This window comes from Lepeophtheirus salmonis, chromosome 8 (genome assembly GCF_016086655.4).
Source record: "Lepeophtheirus salmonis chromosome 8, UVic_Lsal_1.4, whole genome shotgun sequence".
NCBI classification, from domain to species: Eukaryota; Metazoa; Arthropoda; class Copepoda; order Siphonostomatoida; family Caligidae; genus Lepeophtheirus; species Lepeophtheirus salmonis.
The window spans coordinates 5,172,212-5,190,578 of record NC_052138.2 but is presented as its reverse complement, the minus strand read 5'-3'; the positions used below and the strand labels follow the sequence as shown (position 1 = coordinate 5,190,578).

The 18,367-nt window shown below is 32.5% G+C and overlaps 1 protein-coding gene across 1 annotated transcript; it reads left to right on the top strand.

Annotated features, from left to right (window-relative positions):
• The first annotated feature begins 13,858 nt into the window (after positions 1 to 13,858).
• On the top strand, positions 13,859 to 17,682 carry Wee1 (Wee1 kinase). The gene is made up of 5 exons (XM_040717700.2): positions 13,859 to 14,850; positions 15,761 to 16,019; positions 16,090 to 16,352; positions 16,428 to 16,935; positions 17,045 to 17,682. Exons 1-5 carry the CDS (start codon positions 14,054 to 14,056, stop codon positions 17,408 to 17,410), a joined length of 2,193 nt encoding a protein of 730 aa, XP_040573634.1. The 5' UTR covers positions 13,859 to 14,053; the 3' UTR covers positions 17,411 to 17,682.
• Positions 17,683 to 18,367: the final 685 nt, after the last annotated feature.

Here is an 18,367-nt window from a genome sequence, read left to right as displayed (position 1 = left end):
TAAAAACAATTTTTGGAATGTTTATTTTACTTTACAAAATATTTGTACAACGTTTTACCTTTATGCTCTTAGCCAGGGATGGTTTCTGGGGAAGAGATACATTTGGAGCGCTTGCCCCAGGTTTGGCTCATAACTGGAGATTCTGAGGCTGGATATAATAAAGGATGTCCCTTTTGGGTGGTCTCAGACGAATGAGCAGAGGCCCCGTCCTGATACAGTACATAAGGTCCGTCTGGGACAATCTTACTCCCCACAAAAAGGAACTTTATCCTCAATTTTTCTAAATAGTCGGTACTATTAAGACATGTCCATTTGAGCCAACAAATCCCAGTGACACGAGGCTTGTAGGATGTTCAGTAATAGTTAGAGTAGGAGCCGATTTGACAATTTTCTAAATATTCTAAAAATAAAATAAAACATATTTTTTGAAAAAAAAGTAATTCAATAAATATTTGTAAAAATGTCTCCCGACAAAAAGCTTGTAAAAAAAGTCATTTGAAAAAAGAGCCCCACATTATATTTTCATATCATTCCGCACATTTATATTTGTTCAACCGTCTTTGTTTAATGCTCATAGCCGGGCATGATATAATTCGATGCATCAAACGTCTGGGGAGAAAAAAGTGGGATTCCTTTTTGAATCCAATACTATTTTGTTAAGATGTTTTGCATTTATTTAAAAGAAAATAAACTCCCTAATAAACAGAATCAATTTATTTGTTTATCTCTAGCGTGCACCCTTGTAATTAGCCCAGCTTAATAACTTATTTTTCATTCCCTTAACTCTTGCCCCATGACTAACAATAAACAAGAGAGTAAATGATTGGAATTTAATAAACAAATATTAATCCCAGTACTAATAAGTAGTTGTAAATAGCTAAATTAGGAGTTGAGTGTTCTCTAGAGGGATATAGGAGTCTCAAAATATTGACGTCCATCCTACATCTTAAACTTATAACACCCACTAGGTTTTTTGGATTTTTTTGAAATATAATAAACTTCTAAGAACAAAAATTTTGGGCTCTTTTTAAATCGTTTGAAATCAAATATTTCCTCCTTAACGGATTGATTTATTTGGGAAACAGATTCGAAAAAATATTACTCTAAAATATGCACAACTGAGATCAAATAAAAGAAATATTATAGACTTGATTCCTGAGAGACAGCGTATTAGCTGTCGATATTGGAATTTTTTATGATGGGGAGTCACTAATCATCAAGCTACTGCAAGAGAATAATCATGACAAACTCGAAAACACAAGGATATTAAATATACATTGCATAAATAATGCCAAAAATGTTTGCACAGGGTAAGGACTCAAAAATTAGAATCCGCTTCGAGGCCATCCAGCCTCAGTTCTAAGTGTCTGACAATTTTATACTTGGCGTCATTCAAAAAAGCTGACAAAAAGCTGAAATTTGATATTTGTTTTGTTGTTGTACGATCTCCTCCGGTCACAAGTTGAAGGCCTTTCTTTTGCTCCAAAAGTTTGCCATAAAAATGGCACAAAATAAAAAATAAAGAAAAGTGAAAACGGCTTTTAAATATTTCTAATTTTTGAGTACTCATCAAATCCCAAATTAAGTATCCATACAACTCTAATTTCTTTCAAGAAACAAAAAACTTCAGAGAATGAATTCCATTCGTATATCATTTGAGTTAGAATTAAATTTGTAGTGTATTTTTTTTTGTTTTAAGAAACTCCGAAAGTTATCAGATAACATTATAATTCAATCCTAATCATTCAAAGAGTTTGCTGTTAACAACAATTAATTAACAGCTAAATATCGTCTTCACCTTTGAAGAGATTAAATATATATATTTAAGAATAAGAGGTGTTTGATCATAACCAGAAGCGGATCAGTTTGAAGAAAAATAATATACACTTCTTAATAGGTAAATAATTAATAATAAAAGATTTATTTAGTAACTTTCTTCTTTGAGATTTCAAGGATCTTATTCGTTCGTGAGCTTCTTTATTTGATCCTTATTAATCTACTGTTTTTTAAAAAGAAATTTTCAATTAATTTGGGATAACATATTATTTATTTAAATCACGTATATATGGATTATTATGCTACAAGATATTGTAATGTGACAGACCTTGATCCAATTATCTCTACCTTCAATAACAGGCTGGTTTGGTGGAAGGGGTACTTACCCCAGGGCCCTGCTTCTGACTACGGTCTAGATATAACTATCAAAAATGTAAATATATACAGTAAAAAAAGTTTTTGAAAAAAAGACTATAAAAATTAAATAAGGATTGACTGTCATTTTAAACTATTTTATTCTAAAGAAATGATTAATTTATGAAATATGGACACAATGTATTGAAACAAATTTGAATCAATTTGGAAAACATATTATTTATTTAAGTCATGAATAGATAGATTATTTATATTTTAAGTTAATGTAATGTGACGGAAATTGATCCAATTATATTTACCTTCAATACAAGGCTAGTTTGGTGGAGGGGGAACTGGCTCTAGGCCCCGCTTTTGAATATGGCTCCGAGATGGATAAAATTGTGTGAAAATTTAAATATATACGAGGGTGGTATGAATAGTTTCCGATCTAACAAAGATACTAGACATTTTTTCTGAATTTTTATAATGTTTTTTTTCTTTCAACATAGACTCCTTGTAACTTTACACACTTCTTCCAATCTGATCATATCCATGTAACGCGTCCAAACAGTACTCGGCAAAGGCATTGTTCATTTGACGAAAATCTTTGCAGTCCACTTTTTGAACTGTATTTTTGTTTCGGGCGTATAATGGTGTATCCAAGTTTTATCTACAGTAATTAATCTGAACCAAAATCCGGATTCATTGCACCTAAACTGGGGCAAGAGTGCAATAATTGATTTTATCCATTTTCACAAAAGCTCTCCCATAAACTTACTCAAACGATTGTTATGACTTAAAAAATGCCTGTACAAAATGGCTTAAACTTAGGTGGGTAACTGTCAATAGATGCTTTGTAGATGTGACTAGCTTATATTTACGTGTACTCCCATCTTCTGAAGCTCCAGACCTCAGATAAAAATAGAAAAAGATTCACCTTTATTTTAAAAAAAGGTCATCTGAGAAAAAAAAAAAATCCCTGCACTTTACCTTTTAAAAAAGTAAAAATGTTTAGACCAAAATCAAATTTTAAGAAAGGAAATGAAGAAAATGGGCCCACATATTTGTCTTTGCCCCTGGCCCTGATCACTCCTACGCCAACCCTGCTTCCATATCTACATATATGGTCATTCAACTGTAACAATTATACATTACAATATAGAGTGATTCTCTTACTTCTAATAACCGGGTGTCTGGGATCTGTTTTTTAACCCTATAATTTTTGTTATACAACCCCTTAACGAGATAATTACAGTGAGTGTTGTTTTATGCACTTATTCATAAGTTAAAACCCCTTTTCCTTCCGAGTTGTGGGAGGAGTGAGTGAGGGTGGCTTCAAAAGGGTTCTACATTCTTCACTTTTATAATCTCCAATAAAAGTTATGAATAAGCCTTCCTCCTCTCTGGGGTGTCAGCATTTCAAATACATATTTCTCATATAGTTACAAGATATTTATGATTGGGAAGAGTACACGTCTGGGGTACTTTTAACCTGTACGCTGTTAGGAACTTTACTAATGCATTCTATGTCAATCATAAGAGGCTATGAGATATGATTGGATATACAGTGTGTAACAACGAAATCCGCTGCTTCGGATTTGCCATATATGATGACGAAATTGGGCAATACTTTTGCATTTCTATGTCAATCATAAGAGGCTAGGAGCTATGATTGGATATACAGTGTGTAACAACGAAATCCGCTGCTTCGGATATGCCATATATGATGATGAAATTGCATAATACTTTTGCATTTGTGGCATATACATATAAACGTTTCACTTTGTATCCAAAAAGTGAACCATGAAGTCAACAAAAGAAGATTTTGACGAACAACGGTCTTAACATTAGCCACGCTGAAGTTTCAAAGATGACGTGAGAAGGATTGCAGTTTTTGAGAAAGGCCTTGTTGGAGACCAAGGACCCCAGTTGGCCTTTTAGCTCCTAAATCCGATGGATTATTTCGTCCAGAGCTACTTTGAGTCAAAGGTCAAGTATCTGATCGACTCCATCGTCCGGGAATGCAAAAATTTAGATTGGAATCTAGTTTCCAGGCCATCGTGTGGTTCAAGACCCAATCGAGATCGTTATTGAAGGCAACAGAGGCTAAATTATGTGAAATGTATTATCAAGGACTGTATCTGCACCTCAGTTTTTGCTTTTTGGATAAATCTTTAAAAATGACCATTTGATGTTAATTTAAAGTAGATCAATCAAAAGCCTGGGATTTCGTTGTTATACCCTGTAGATATAGCTGCCTTCTTTTGTTCTTTTTTTTTTTTTGGGGGGTGAGTATGCAAAGTAAGAGAAATACATTGTAGGGATTGTCTTTCGGTATCTCAGGATTCCCAAAACCCGGCCTACCTTTCTTTTCTACAACCAAAGATATTCCCAGGAAATCCCGATATATTAAAACGATGGGGGAGTGGAAATCAGGTGATTACTATACTTTTAAAACGACTGGAGAAGAAGCCTCAAATATTAGTTGAATTCGAATTGTATTCAATCCACTCACCACATCTTTGTATTCAAAAAAACCTTTTTCGGTAGTTGTCTTATTTCAAGTTTAAATAGGCTATTATTTAGAGAATTACTAATAATTTGTAATTATGGTATTTTATTTAGAATTATTAAGATTTATATATTTATTATGCTCTAAGAAATACCTGAATGTCTCATAGGATATTTTAAAGGTATTTTTCTGGGATCTGAAGGATCCACTAAAATTTAAACCAACTAAAATGACAGTCTTGCTCTCATAATTATTTCAGCTCTTTGCTCCAGGTAATCATTTTCGTTCAGAATCATAAATTCCACTCTGAAAAGCACAGCTACTAATCTTTTAATAGTAGCATTTCCCCGTTTATTACAGAATCAAAGTTTGTCTGATCATAAATAGTAGTCACTCCATAACCGATGTTTGTTCATTTTTCATTTTCTTCTTATTTGTGAAGAAGTCTTTGTCGGGCTTGATGAACTATCAATCGCACAAAGGATAGGTACTACTTCTACTCAGATTGGTCAATTAGAGCAAAAAAAAACAAGACGTGTCTTCTACCTAGACATAACCTGATACCTACTCATAAATATTTAAACAGAGTGATGTAGAATATTGAAACAAATATTCATACATTTACATACAAACAATATTGAGTGCGGAAGATGTTTTTTGAGTGATGGTGGTCCAAGCGGAAGCATTATAAAACCCAAACGCAGATTTTTTTTTTAAATTGGGAGAAGATTCAATTTGGTCAATACTCTAATTCAAAGGTGGGGACTTGAACTACTGCAGACTTGCGACTCGACTTAAGTTCATATTTTGAAGACTTTTAACTTGACTTGGACTCTATAGCTAAGGTTCACGGCTCGAATTGGACTTGCAAGCTAATCAGGGGCGTCTGAGGGAGTAGGCTCGAGCGCCTTCCCCCCTCAAATTAAGAAATTTTTGTTTTTTACTAGAATTTTTTTTTCACCATTCGTATAAATAATGCAGCAGAGAAAAAAATTGAGTTTTTGAATTTTTTTTATCATTTTTTGTGAATATCCGAAATTTCATATATGAAATTTCATTTGTTTTTAGTTTAACTTTTTGTGAATAGCGATGGATTTTTCAAATTTTTGACATGATTTTTATTATAAGTTAACTATGAAAGCAGAGACGAGAACAAATCATTTTTATCTCATGGGCCCATCCTCCATCTTGGTGCATTTTTCGATCTTGCTCCTGCACCTTTGAAAAGCTTAGACCACCTTATCCCTGTACATGTTGGCTGCAACCTTTTTTATGCTGGTAAAATTTTTGGGAGACTCAGAGCAAGCCTTGGACTCAAGACGCTCTCACAAATAATAAGTTTAGGTTTAGGTAAGTGCTGTTTGAGGGTCCATCTTGAAGGGTCCAAAAAATGGGGGGGGGTTAACTGCTGCAATGCAACATCCTCTTGGCTGTATACTGAGTCCTGTTGGAATATGTATTGGCTCCCTGAAGCAACTTAATTCATCCGGGGATCATTCTGTTGTTAAGAACATTACACAAGACATCAGAGTAGGGGGCATCACATCCCAATTGTTGCTGATCTCGCCCAACCACATAATAGAGCTTTGATTTTTTGAGATCCACCGACCAGTCCTCTTGGCTCACATTGCTCCTCTTGGCCAGAGTTGTGATTGTGACTGTTGGATCCTTGTAAATTGTCTTTTTTAAGTTGGAAACCAATATCTTGGTTATAATTCGACAATATCTTGGTTATAATTCGACAATATCTTGGTTATAATTCGACAATATCTTGGATTGTGCCTGAGTCCTGGATGTACTCTTTCCTTCTTGAAAGCCATCACAACACAGTGGACTGTTGTACTTTGTAAAACTGATTATCTCAGAATTTAATCGTGCGGTGGGATGAAGTTCAAGAATGGTTTCGCTCTCTGGCGTAGCCTAATCTGTGTTTGTTATAAAATCCCTGTATATTATAATTATGGACTTGAAATGAGCTCAAAAGAAATCTGAGGACTTCAACTGGACTTTACAAAGAAAAAACTCAATTACTTGGACTTGTGAGCAAATACTTGAGATCCGTCTTGGACTTGCAGCATAATGACTATTCCCCCCATCTGTGCTATTTATATTTAAAATGAATGTTCCTTAACTGTTTGCTATTGTTATGAAAAGGTGGAACACGAGTCGTACTTGGTTTATCTCACCTGTATCCTTTTCTGTCCATTTTTAGAGTACATATATATTGATTTAAAAACGATAAGATCCATATATAATATGGAGTGGATTATGGTGGCTTATAAATGAGTTATAAATAGATGAAGAACAAAATGGGGACCTTAGAATGACATTAGAAATGAGTTGCTACAAAAGGCCTAAAAGATTTGAAATATATATATATATCAATTTAAGGAATATAAATATTATTTTGTCAAATGGTGATTATATAAAATGGGATAGCTATTTTATAGATTATTATTATTGATTAGTTAACACCCCGAGGCGTCCACAGGATTATATATATACGTATTTATTTATTTTAGGAGGGGGGTTAAGAATTTTGTTTAAAAAAATTCCAAAAATATTTTTTTTCCCAAAAAATTTTGACAATCCATAATTATTCACAAAAATTTGAGAAATTAAATTTTTTTAGAAAAAAAATTCAAAAATTAAATTTTTTGGAAAAAAAATTGAAATATTAAATTGTTATGAAAATTTCGAAAAATTAATTTTTTTGGATAAAAAAATTTAAAAATTAAATTGTTATGAAAATTTCGAAAAATTACTTTTTTTGGAAAAAAAAATTTAAAAATCCACAGCTATTCACAAAAAATTCAAAAATCCACAAATGTGTACAAAAAACTTCCTTTTTTGGAACAAATTTCAAAAATACACAGAAAATTACATTTTTTTTCAATTGAAGAGTTTTTTTTTTGGAAATTTGAATATTTGGGGGAGGGTACAGCCCCTCAGTTCCGCCCCCTGTGGACACCCCTGATTATTACGAGTAAAAACTCGTAATAATAAAATACAGGAGCTGCTGGGAACGAACCCATTCCTCCTGTTGAAAGAATTAAATATGTTTCAAATCTCATAACGAAGGACTCAAAATATAATCATGACTTGAAAAATCATCAAATCCCTTCAAAAACTCAAATCATTGATTGTTTGGCAGATGATCATTGAGAGATATAGGCACAGAAATCATTTTTCGCTGAGACTTTTATGACTCGTAAAGAGTTTATTATATCAAATGACATCTTTATCCAACTCTTAAATCTTTATAGTGTGTAATGAACACCTAAATAGATCATTTTCGTTACCAAAATAGACTCAATTCTATGTGTTATAAGATCCATAAAGATATACAAAAATAAATGCTTAATGTATCTCATTAATACAATTAGTTTCTTATCATATTCAATATAATATTTACTGCTATGATTTATTTCATTTTTGGCTCTTATTGTCAAATTACAAGATTTATAAATCAGATTTTATTTAGAAAAATAAAAAAATATATATAAGGAAAGGTTCATTGTTACAAATTTTATAACCCTCTATCGCTCTGAATTAGTGACATAACTCAATTTATCTGATGGTAACAACTCTGTTAGTCCTTATGAAAAGAAATAGATCCATCCATACACAGGGGCGTCTGCAGGCGGTGGCTGGAGAGACTGTACCCCCAGCCACAAACTGAGGAATTTTTGCTTTTTACTGGAAAATGAATTCACTGAAATTTTTTCCAAAAAATATAATATTTGAAATTATATTTCCAAAAATTAAATTTTTTGTGAAAAGCTATAATTTTTTGAAATTTTTCTCATAAAAATTTAATTTTCTGTTAATATCTATGGAACATTTAATATTTGAAATTTTGTATAATTTTCAATTTTTTTTCCAAAAAATTGAATTTTCTGTTAATATCTATGTTCTTTTGAAATTTAATATTTTGAGAATAGCGAATGATTCATGAAATTTTTTTCCCAAAAATATAATTTTTTGTGAAAAGCTATGGATTTTTGAAATTTTTTCCAAAAAATTAATATTTTCAATTTTTTTTTCCAAAGCCTTAATTTTTTTGAATAACTATGGGTTTTTTAAAAAAAATTTCAAAAAATTTACTTCTTCATATTTTTTTTCAAAAAATTTAATTTTTCAAAAAGTTTCCAAAAAATGTTAATTTTTGGACTTTTTTAATCCAAAAACCAAGCCTTTCAAAATATAATCTAAAAACCAAGCCATTCAATATATAGTCCAAAAACCAAGCCTTTCAAAATATAATCCAAAAACCAAGCCTTTCAAAATATAATCCAAAAACCAAGCCTTTCAAAATATAATCCTGCAGACGTCCCTGATACAAGTGAAGCCGCTTCTTTTTAAGGGATTATTATTACATAAATCAAAATTCTCAATTCCCTACATCGGATAAATTATATCCCAAAGGAAAACAGACTTTTGATGTCTTGCAGAAATTGCGATTTTGTACGAGTTGCAACTTGTATTATCAGATTGTACAAGTTACCAATCAAAAATGAGATGCATATTTTTGAATAAATAATTTAAAGTCCTCCTTCTTTAAAGGATAATACATTTATAATTGAAGGTGTTCAATACTTTATACTTAGGGCATTTCACCTTAAAGCCATTTTGCCTCAAAATATTTCGGCTTAAAATATAAATATACGACGTTATTGTTTATTTTTTGTTTTCATATTTTCTAGTGGTATACTTTGGTATATTTGTGTATAGTCTGTAGAAAACATAAGTGGTTAAATTTGAATGTTTGGGATTTCATAAAGAGGAAAGATGTCCAACCCTTGGCCTACTAGGAGTATTGTGGTCCGCTTACTATTTAAGTGCGGCCCACTACTTATTATCACTTCAAGTGGTATATTTTGTAGCAAAATTGTCACAATATCATCAAAACGCGAGGAACTCAGATAATACGGACAAACATTGAAAAAATATTTCCCAAATAAAGGAATTCTTACTTTATTTTTTTCTATCTCTTATAACTTTAATAAAAGGCCAATTTAAAAAAAAATTGAAACTTATACAAGTTCCAACTTGTATGCAACATTTATAACAAGTGATCATAATATTTTAAATAGAATTTTCTTTGTATGAGTAAGATTATGTTTGTATGTAGTTCCATTTCATGGACCTCAGCGGAGGATTGAGGAACAAGTTTCATCACGTGTCTCATAGAAGGGATAAATTATTCAGAAAGTAGATAATGAAATGACTAATTGTACGCGTTCAAACATGTTACTTTGTACGCACAAAGAAAAAATTTATCTTTCGCAAAGGTTCCTATTTGACGTGATAAGAAAAGATTTTGATTCCAGGGATCAGAATGTGTTTGTTTTATAACATATATAGGTGTTAACAGAGAATGGGAGAGGTCAAAGTATCATCTTTGAGTTAACTCATTGATGGGTTGCATTTGGATACATTTCATTGGTTATGAATTGAATGGTGAGAAAGTAAACGCTTGGATGTTTATAGGGATCCATTTGACTTTTGAATACAAGGGGTTCCTCCATTGGTTACTATAATATAATTCATCAATATCATTTGCCATATCTTTTGTCGTATGCTTGTGTTTTTGTTGATTTGGTTTATCAAGTGAGAAAATTGAAAAGAACAAATTTTCATTTAAACAATACTTTGCATTCAAGGAATTCAAAGGGTCACACAAAGAACTTGTTGTCGTTTGAACTCTACGCCGGTTTGTTGACTTGGTCCAGATGATAGAGGAAATGTCATTAATAAATGTCCAAAGACATATATCATCCCGCTTTGGTGAGAGATTATTATGTTAATTACCAATATATACACAAATAACTGTGTTTGTACTTTGTACGATTACTTTAAAATAACTAATGACGTTTGTCACCTCACACCTTCCTTCAAAATGCAACCCACCTCCCCTGGTCTCGATAAAAGACGCATTTTTTCCATAGTCTCCTTACATAAAAAATAGTCTATAACATGAACTACTGAAAAAGCTCATAACGGCAGTGGTCTGATACTCTTGGTATTTATCATACATAAATATAGAACCACTCTGTACTCAAAATGAGCGTCAAGCGACGCTTTTTAATGAGAAATCATTTGAAATATGTAACTTTTTTATTATTATTTTTGATTTCTACAGAATGTAATTTGAGAATTTGTCAAATTAGATCTATGTACACACAACATTATGCTCCAAATCCCACGTGGATTTGTGAATCAATCCACATCATAATCGTTTGATGAGAGACGCATCTTTTTGACTAGTGTGTAAAAAAGCGTCATTCTGCATTGCATGAGGCCTTACTATAACTCCGTCATTCACTATCACATATAACGTTTTCACATTATGTCAACATTGATGATATAGGGGATTTTGGAGGTATAAACTTCCAAGTTTTGTTTTTTAACAATTAAAAGACTGTTTTATTAATATTAAGGAAAATAGTGAATCAGTCAAAATGGGACCAAGAAATTTTTCTTTAATTCTTTAAGGCCTATATTTATGTGAGAACAAAGTCAATTTTAGAATATATTACTTTGATTATGTTGAAATATCACTGTTTATCATTGACATCAAGTAGTGTTCAACGTAGATGTTAAGTTGTTTTTTTATTCATAAAGCCATTTGATCAAGATTTATATAGAAATTTGTACATTTGTTGTAGTAAAAATATAAACAATGAGCCCCCAAAACTGCGGCTCCTTCCATTTTAATGCAATTTATGACTTGAGTGCAAATCCACTATATGTGAATTACATAATAGTAGGGTAACCATATTTTGATTTCCAAATCATATCATATGGGCCATAAATCATTGTGGGTTATTTTGAAAATAGCAAAGCGTAAGAATAAATTGGGATTCTTATTTAATATCTGTCTTTATTTTTAAACTGACTATCTTTAATTGAAATTAAATTAACCTATATAAAACGAAAGATTTCATGAATTTTATAAAAAATGTCCCAGACAGTCCGGGCATTCAGGATATGTCCGGACAAAAAAGTACAAATGGTCTCCCAGTCCATTAATTATATCAAAGAGTTAGATCTTTCCGAATCACAATTAGGACTAATTAAGTCCCATTATCCTCACCTTTGTTGCAATCTATGAAGCAAATTAGTCTTAATTAAATTTGCACCTACCTGAGAAGAGCGCTTGATTTGAAGGAAGTCCATGTAAAGATGAGAGAGTCGCATCTCTTGATGATTATGAAGCAATTGTTAAAAAATAATTAAATATAATAACATTATGTGAGGATGTAAACTAGTAATTATATCATTAATTAAATAACTGGCTATAGAGTGTCTTCACGTGACGTCAGTCTTTTTAGGGGCCTAAAAAGCCAATTTGTAAAGAATAACAATTAACAACTCTTTTTTCATTAATATTAAGGAAAATTGTAAACTATTGGACGTCATAATGGCGGAAAAAAGAAGGACTTAAACCTTAATATCTATCAAAACTTCATTCTTCTATTTACTAGTTTCATTATATGAAAATATGGCTGGGATCGCTAAAACATTCTAAAAAGTCGTTGTATCATACCAAATGTCCTTGTGTTGTATTCTCGAGTTAATATCAACATTAACTCATTAAAATCGTCAACTAAATTAAAATTTATATTGCAAAATTACAGATTGTTTATGATGATTTGAGTTTCAAGTATTAGAAAAAATTAAAAATATAGTGAAGAATATTTAAAACTAGGGATTTACTTTCATATTTGAAGCAGGAATTGTCATATTCAACGAAATTATGTCAGACGAATTGATGAGGCCAATAAAATGAAATGCCATTTTGACCCTAAGCATGTCTGCTTCAATTGGAATCAACAGATGTGGCAAACTATTCTCAGTTACTGATTTACATTAGGTATATTTATAAGGTCCTGAGAAAAGCCTTTTCACTGACACTTTTTGGTTTTGACAGTTCTAATTTTTTTTATTAAAAATATATCAAATTGTTCTGTTGACAAAATTATTATTTAAAATTTGTAAATATAAAACATTTGCCTATAAATTTTCAAATATTTAGAAGTCAAATTTAAAATATAGCCTTCTACTATTTAGCTGCATAAATGCGATGAAAAAGTCTAAACCATGGTGAGTATTTGATTACAGTAAATCAACCAAACTAATTTTATCTTTGGGGTCACGGGACCAGAAAGCTTGGGAACCACTGCCCTAAAATGCCCTAATAAAATATTTTAGTACATCATCATACTCTTATTTACATATTGTAGTTCCAAATTAATTATTACAATTGAAAGAAACAGATATTTGTCTTTAGTAACTCATTATTAAATTATTAAAAAATTAAATAATACCAATTTAAGGGATTTTTTTGTGCATATTAATTTGATTTAATTCAAATATGACTCTTTATCATAGACATAAAATAGTATTCAATGCCTACATTAAGTATTTTTTATATTTTTAAAGCCATTTGATGAAGTATAATGAAGATTTATTGCAAAGAAGTTCAATTTACGTAGTAAAATATCAAATTTTAGCCCCCAAAATGGCGTCTACTTCAAATATGATGCAATTGGTGAAGTCAATGAAGGCGCTCCTTATAGATTAATCATTATTAATAAGAGCCCTCACTCCCTTGCACCATTATTGACATTATTATTCTTATATAATATTACAACACAACGTTGTTCATCAATAATAACAAGGTGTTTAAAGGAGGACGACAACATGTGTTGTTTTCGTTACATCATCCCCCTTCCTTTTTGAAAAGCGAGTCTGCGTATTGAATAGGTTTCGTGATTCAATACAGGGATTACTTACACTGACAAAGTTACATATATATCATATAGATACAAAAAAGCATTATAAATATATCAGCAATATTATTATTCTTTTTTTTTTGCATGTCTTTGTATATAGGGGGTCATGTATTATACCAATTATGCATGAATCATAGGCCTACTTTAAGAGCCTTATTAATATTAGGATGCGCTCTCTCTCTCTTCCTTTCTATCTCTCTTTCTCTCTCCATCTTGCTACTCCTGTCCTTACTTCTCTCCTTTTTACATTCGTAAAATTAAAATAAAATATGTGTAACGACTTTATTCTTATTTTACTGGTGAGGGCGCTGCTTTGTATTAAAGGCGGGCAAGAGAGCGCGCGTACACTAGGAAAAAGCGTGTTGGTATCATCATCATGAGTGGACCGACCACGACGACGCTATTTTGAAATAATAATGCGAGTTGTGGATTGAGAGAGTGAATCCTAGTAAGAGCAGTTAGCATTTGGCGTTTGTGATGAAAAGACGTCGTGTTCTATCAATAATAATCTAAGTGAAATATCAAACATTTTTTTGAATAATTACTCCTTCATCTCATCGTGTGATTAATATATTATTCCGCAATAATAAGTATCTTCAAAAGAAACAGTATGATGATGGGACTTACAACCAGTGTGACTCGTCGACGACGTAAGAGTTTTATAGTGCCTAAACGTCAACATGAAGAGGACGATGAGATTGTGAGTCCACGGAGGACCCGCTCTGGTAAGGTGTATGATCAAGTGTCATCCTCCTGTACTAAGAAGAGTATCATTAGTGCTCCTAAGCCAGTATTTGGTGTTGTCATGGACGTCGTGGAAGACTATGTGGAAGAAGAGGAAGATGCTCCAAGTCGACTTAATCCCATGATAGGATGTAGTAATAGAAACAATTTCTCCACTCCCAAACCCTCTCCCAAGAAGAGGCTGGACTACGAGATGGAAGAAGAAGAGGATGATAGTATGCGTGAGGACGATCTATTAAGGCGCATGGCTGAAGGATCCTCCTCCCGTAATTCCGTACTTATTTTCCCGCCCTCGGATGAGGAAGACAATGGCAGCGCCTCCCGTAAGCTCCCTCCCAAGCTGAATTACTCTCGCAAGTCCATGCCCCGTGTCCGTCCCTTTGACGAAGAAGAACCCTCTTCGCCGCCCACGCAGGGTGTCATGTCTCTTAATCTTTTTGATTCTCCGGCTCCATCTTCCACTCCTGCCACATCTCTCACTTCTCTGACTCGACGATTACACTCTGCAAGTGGTTTAAAGCCCAACGTACTCTTCATTCATCGAAAAGCACGAACGGAGCCGCGAAAGTCTGTTTTATACGACTCCAAAGTCAACAGAGCTAATCTAAATCCTTTTACTCCAGAGGCACTCTTCATCTCGCATCAAAAGCGTAATAGATTAAGGTATGAACACTTGATAAACAAGACCATCACTTCTTTATATCCATTAGTTTAAAGGCTCGGTATAAATCGATATTTCGGTTCTTCAGGCAGTAATCCAATTATTTTGTTTTGCCCCTGTACAAATGTAAAGACTGATCTTTTCTACATTCTTGATGAATGAGTTGTACAAATCTGATGTATGCAATATTTTTTCCCTTATATGACGTTATTCTTCTATTTTGAAACACATAGTAATGTCATTTAGTGAATTAAGCTAGACCGAATTTTTAAGGAGACCCTAACTTCTATAAAACCAAGCTTATTCGATATTCAGGCAGTAATTTAATCCTTTACAAATCCGTGACCATTTTAATGCACTCTGACCAATGAGTTGTGGAGGCATTTTAATACGCTTAACGTAATTTATATTTAGTCAATATAGTCAGTTTTTTTTAAATGACACCAAATTTGGTACTTATAAATTAGTTTGATATGTCCATTAAAAAAATCTTTACGGTCTTAGAAGGGTTTAAAATTTTCAGAGCAAAACCTTTACTTCTTGTAAAGAAACGAATTAGTTTGTTCCATTAGAAATCATAGTAGTGTCGGACATTATTTTTAAAACTATATCCAACACTAATATTTATATACATGTTATACAACTAGCAACAGGTCATTCCTGGTCTTCCCTATCCTTAGCCTTACACACAAAAAAGCAGTTTCTTCCTTTTCTCTTCTGTTGTTAGAAGGGGGATTGCATATTACAGATGGTTCTGTCTCTCTGTTGCTAACCCAGGAAACAACACAACAACGTAACAATAAAAATGAAGGAAGGGAAACTACTTTATTTTTTCTTTCCTCTCCTCATCTTAAAAATACACCTAGCAATGCCAAACTTATCTCTCTAACTTATTTTTTTTCTTTCCTATAGAGTAAATTACAAGTCGTCCCATGGAGGAAGTTTCTCTGAACTACAAAAGTCTTTAGATCAAATAAGCGATTTGTCAGATGATAATGATTCATCTCTCTCTGAATTCCAACCTCCTCATGCTAAAAGAATCAGAGTTTCTGATATTCACATCTCTAGATATAATAAAGAATTCGTAGAATTACAGTCTTTGGCATCAGGAGAGTATGGATGTGTCAAAGTCGCTCGCCATCGTCTTGATGGAATGGTATATGCAATTAAGGTAAGAAAACATTACCCTTGTTTGTTTATTGAATATATATATATATATATTTCATTATTTACTTTATTAGGTAACCAAGAAAGTGATTCAACCCTGTAGTCATGAAGAACATGTCGCCATGAATGAAGTGTTTGCCCATGCTGCCATGATGAAGCATAAACACGTCATTCGATACTTTAATTCCTGGGTCGAAAACTGTCAAGTCTATATTCAAACTGAATACTGTGAAGGAGGCTCACTTCAATCCCAAATCAATTCCTACAGAAAGAGAAATCGGAGATTCCCTGAAAGTGAACTCAGAACTGTTTTGACTCAAATTGCTAAGGGATTACAGTAAGTTTTTATACTTTGTGATTGATATGAATTTTATGCACAATACTAATTGCTTCCTCTTTTTTCTTTTTGCAGTTATATTCATTCCAAAGACTTGGTACATATGGATATTAAGCCTGAAAATATATTCATCGCCATCGAACATCCATCCTCACCTAGTACATCTCCTGGAGGTTCCATTGTAGCTGATGCGCCTGCTCGTAACAGTGGTAACGAATCCACTGACTCTGGTAACCACAGTGGAAACGATGCAGTCAATACCCTTCGTGGCAACCTTAAAGGCACTGAACGCCTTACTTATAAGATCGGTGACCTTGGCAACATTGCTCAAATCCACGGAGATTTCATTCCTGAGGAAGGAGATTGTCGCTACATGGCTCCTGAATTATTTGCAATCCACGTTGACAGATCAAAATTGTCAAAAGCTGACGTTTTCTCTCTTGGACTCTCAATTTATGCAACAGCCTCTTTAGAGGACATTCCTAAAAACTCTATGGACGATCCAGTCATGTATGATCGGATTAAAAGAGGAGATCTTCACTATCTCGATAATTATTCCAAAGAATTCAATCAAGTCCTAAGGGTAAGTTCACATTTTTATGTTTGATTATATATAATTAATTAAATTTTTGCCAATGTTATTCAATTTTTTATACAAGTTCTAATTGTCTTTTATTCTATTTGTTTTACAGAGCATGGTTTCGCCTGATCCAGCAGCTCGGCCCTCACCGAGTAAGCTCATGACCATTTTCCTTAACAACTCGAACTACGCCGTGAAATCCCGGTCGCAATTATGTAAAGAACTTAAGGATAGTGAGGCTCGCATTCGACAGTTGGAAGAGCTCCTGAATCATCGACAGGCAGCTGTCTCCAACAGTTTCTCCATTATGGATAACTCCATATCTTCATCGATTTCCTCCTCGTCAAATAACCAATCCAGCTGCACAACCACTCATATTAGCCTAAAAGTCACATCCACTCCTAACAACATGTTAAGCAAAACTTCGAGTCGTGCAGTTGGGAAAGGAACTATAAAGTCGTCGTCTTGTATCTTGTAGGATACTCATTATAATAATTATGTTTTTTTATTTTCATGTTCAAAACTTCCTTATAATATTCCTTCTTCCATTTCTTCTTTTAGATTGTCAAATTAGTAAATGTTTACCTCGCAATATTATAATCATTATATTCCTATTACAATTTAACCCCCCTCCTCAACCTTCAAGAAAATTAGACAAAAGAATTTTTAAAATTGGCCTATGAATTGTCACTGTGTTTCTGGCTAATTTTTAAATACTTTCTTTTATGTTTACTATTATTATTTATTAAATTTATACAAATATATTTATTTATCTATATCTATATTTAAAGGAAATATTAAAAAAAGAAAGACGGATACAATGATTTGTTGATTGTTTAAAAAAAAAAAAATGTAATAATAATAACTACTACTACTACTTCAGTGTACCAGACAAAAGGGGCCTTTTATCGAAAAGAAAAAGACACGTAAATGATATTATAAATATATATATATAAACTCCCTTTTTGGGCTTTCAACAACCAACAATCCATTAGTATTTTATTGATAATTACAACGTCCATGTAGTATGAATCTCACGAGGCAGTATTTTTTCCTACTTTTCCAAACAAGAGCAACAACTCCGTTTTTGTCTGCAAGAAGAAGTATTGCTTGCGTGTGCCTTCCATGCATGTCTTGTATGTACGGCGATAAATAATGATGTATGTTATAGAAAATTAATATGCGCTCTTATAAAAGATACTTATATATTATTATTTAAAACCATGTTAACTAAATTATTTATTAAAGAATATTGTGTGCAATCCTAAATCATGTCCGAGACCATTTACTCTCACTTCTATAAGTAAGTTTTTTGTGTTATTAATATATATTGTCCTCCATGTATAAGAATAAAGATTATTTATATATATTTAATAAGGCCTCTATTAACCCTCATTATTTATCATATTCACTTCGTAATAATAACAATGGCTCC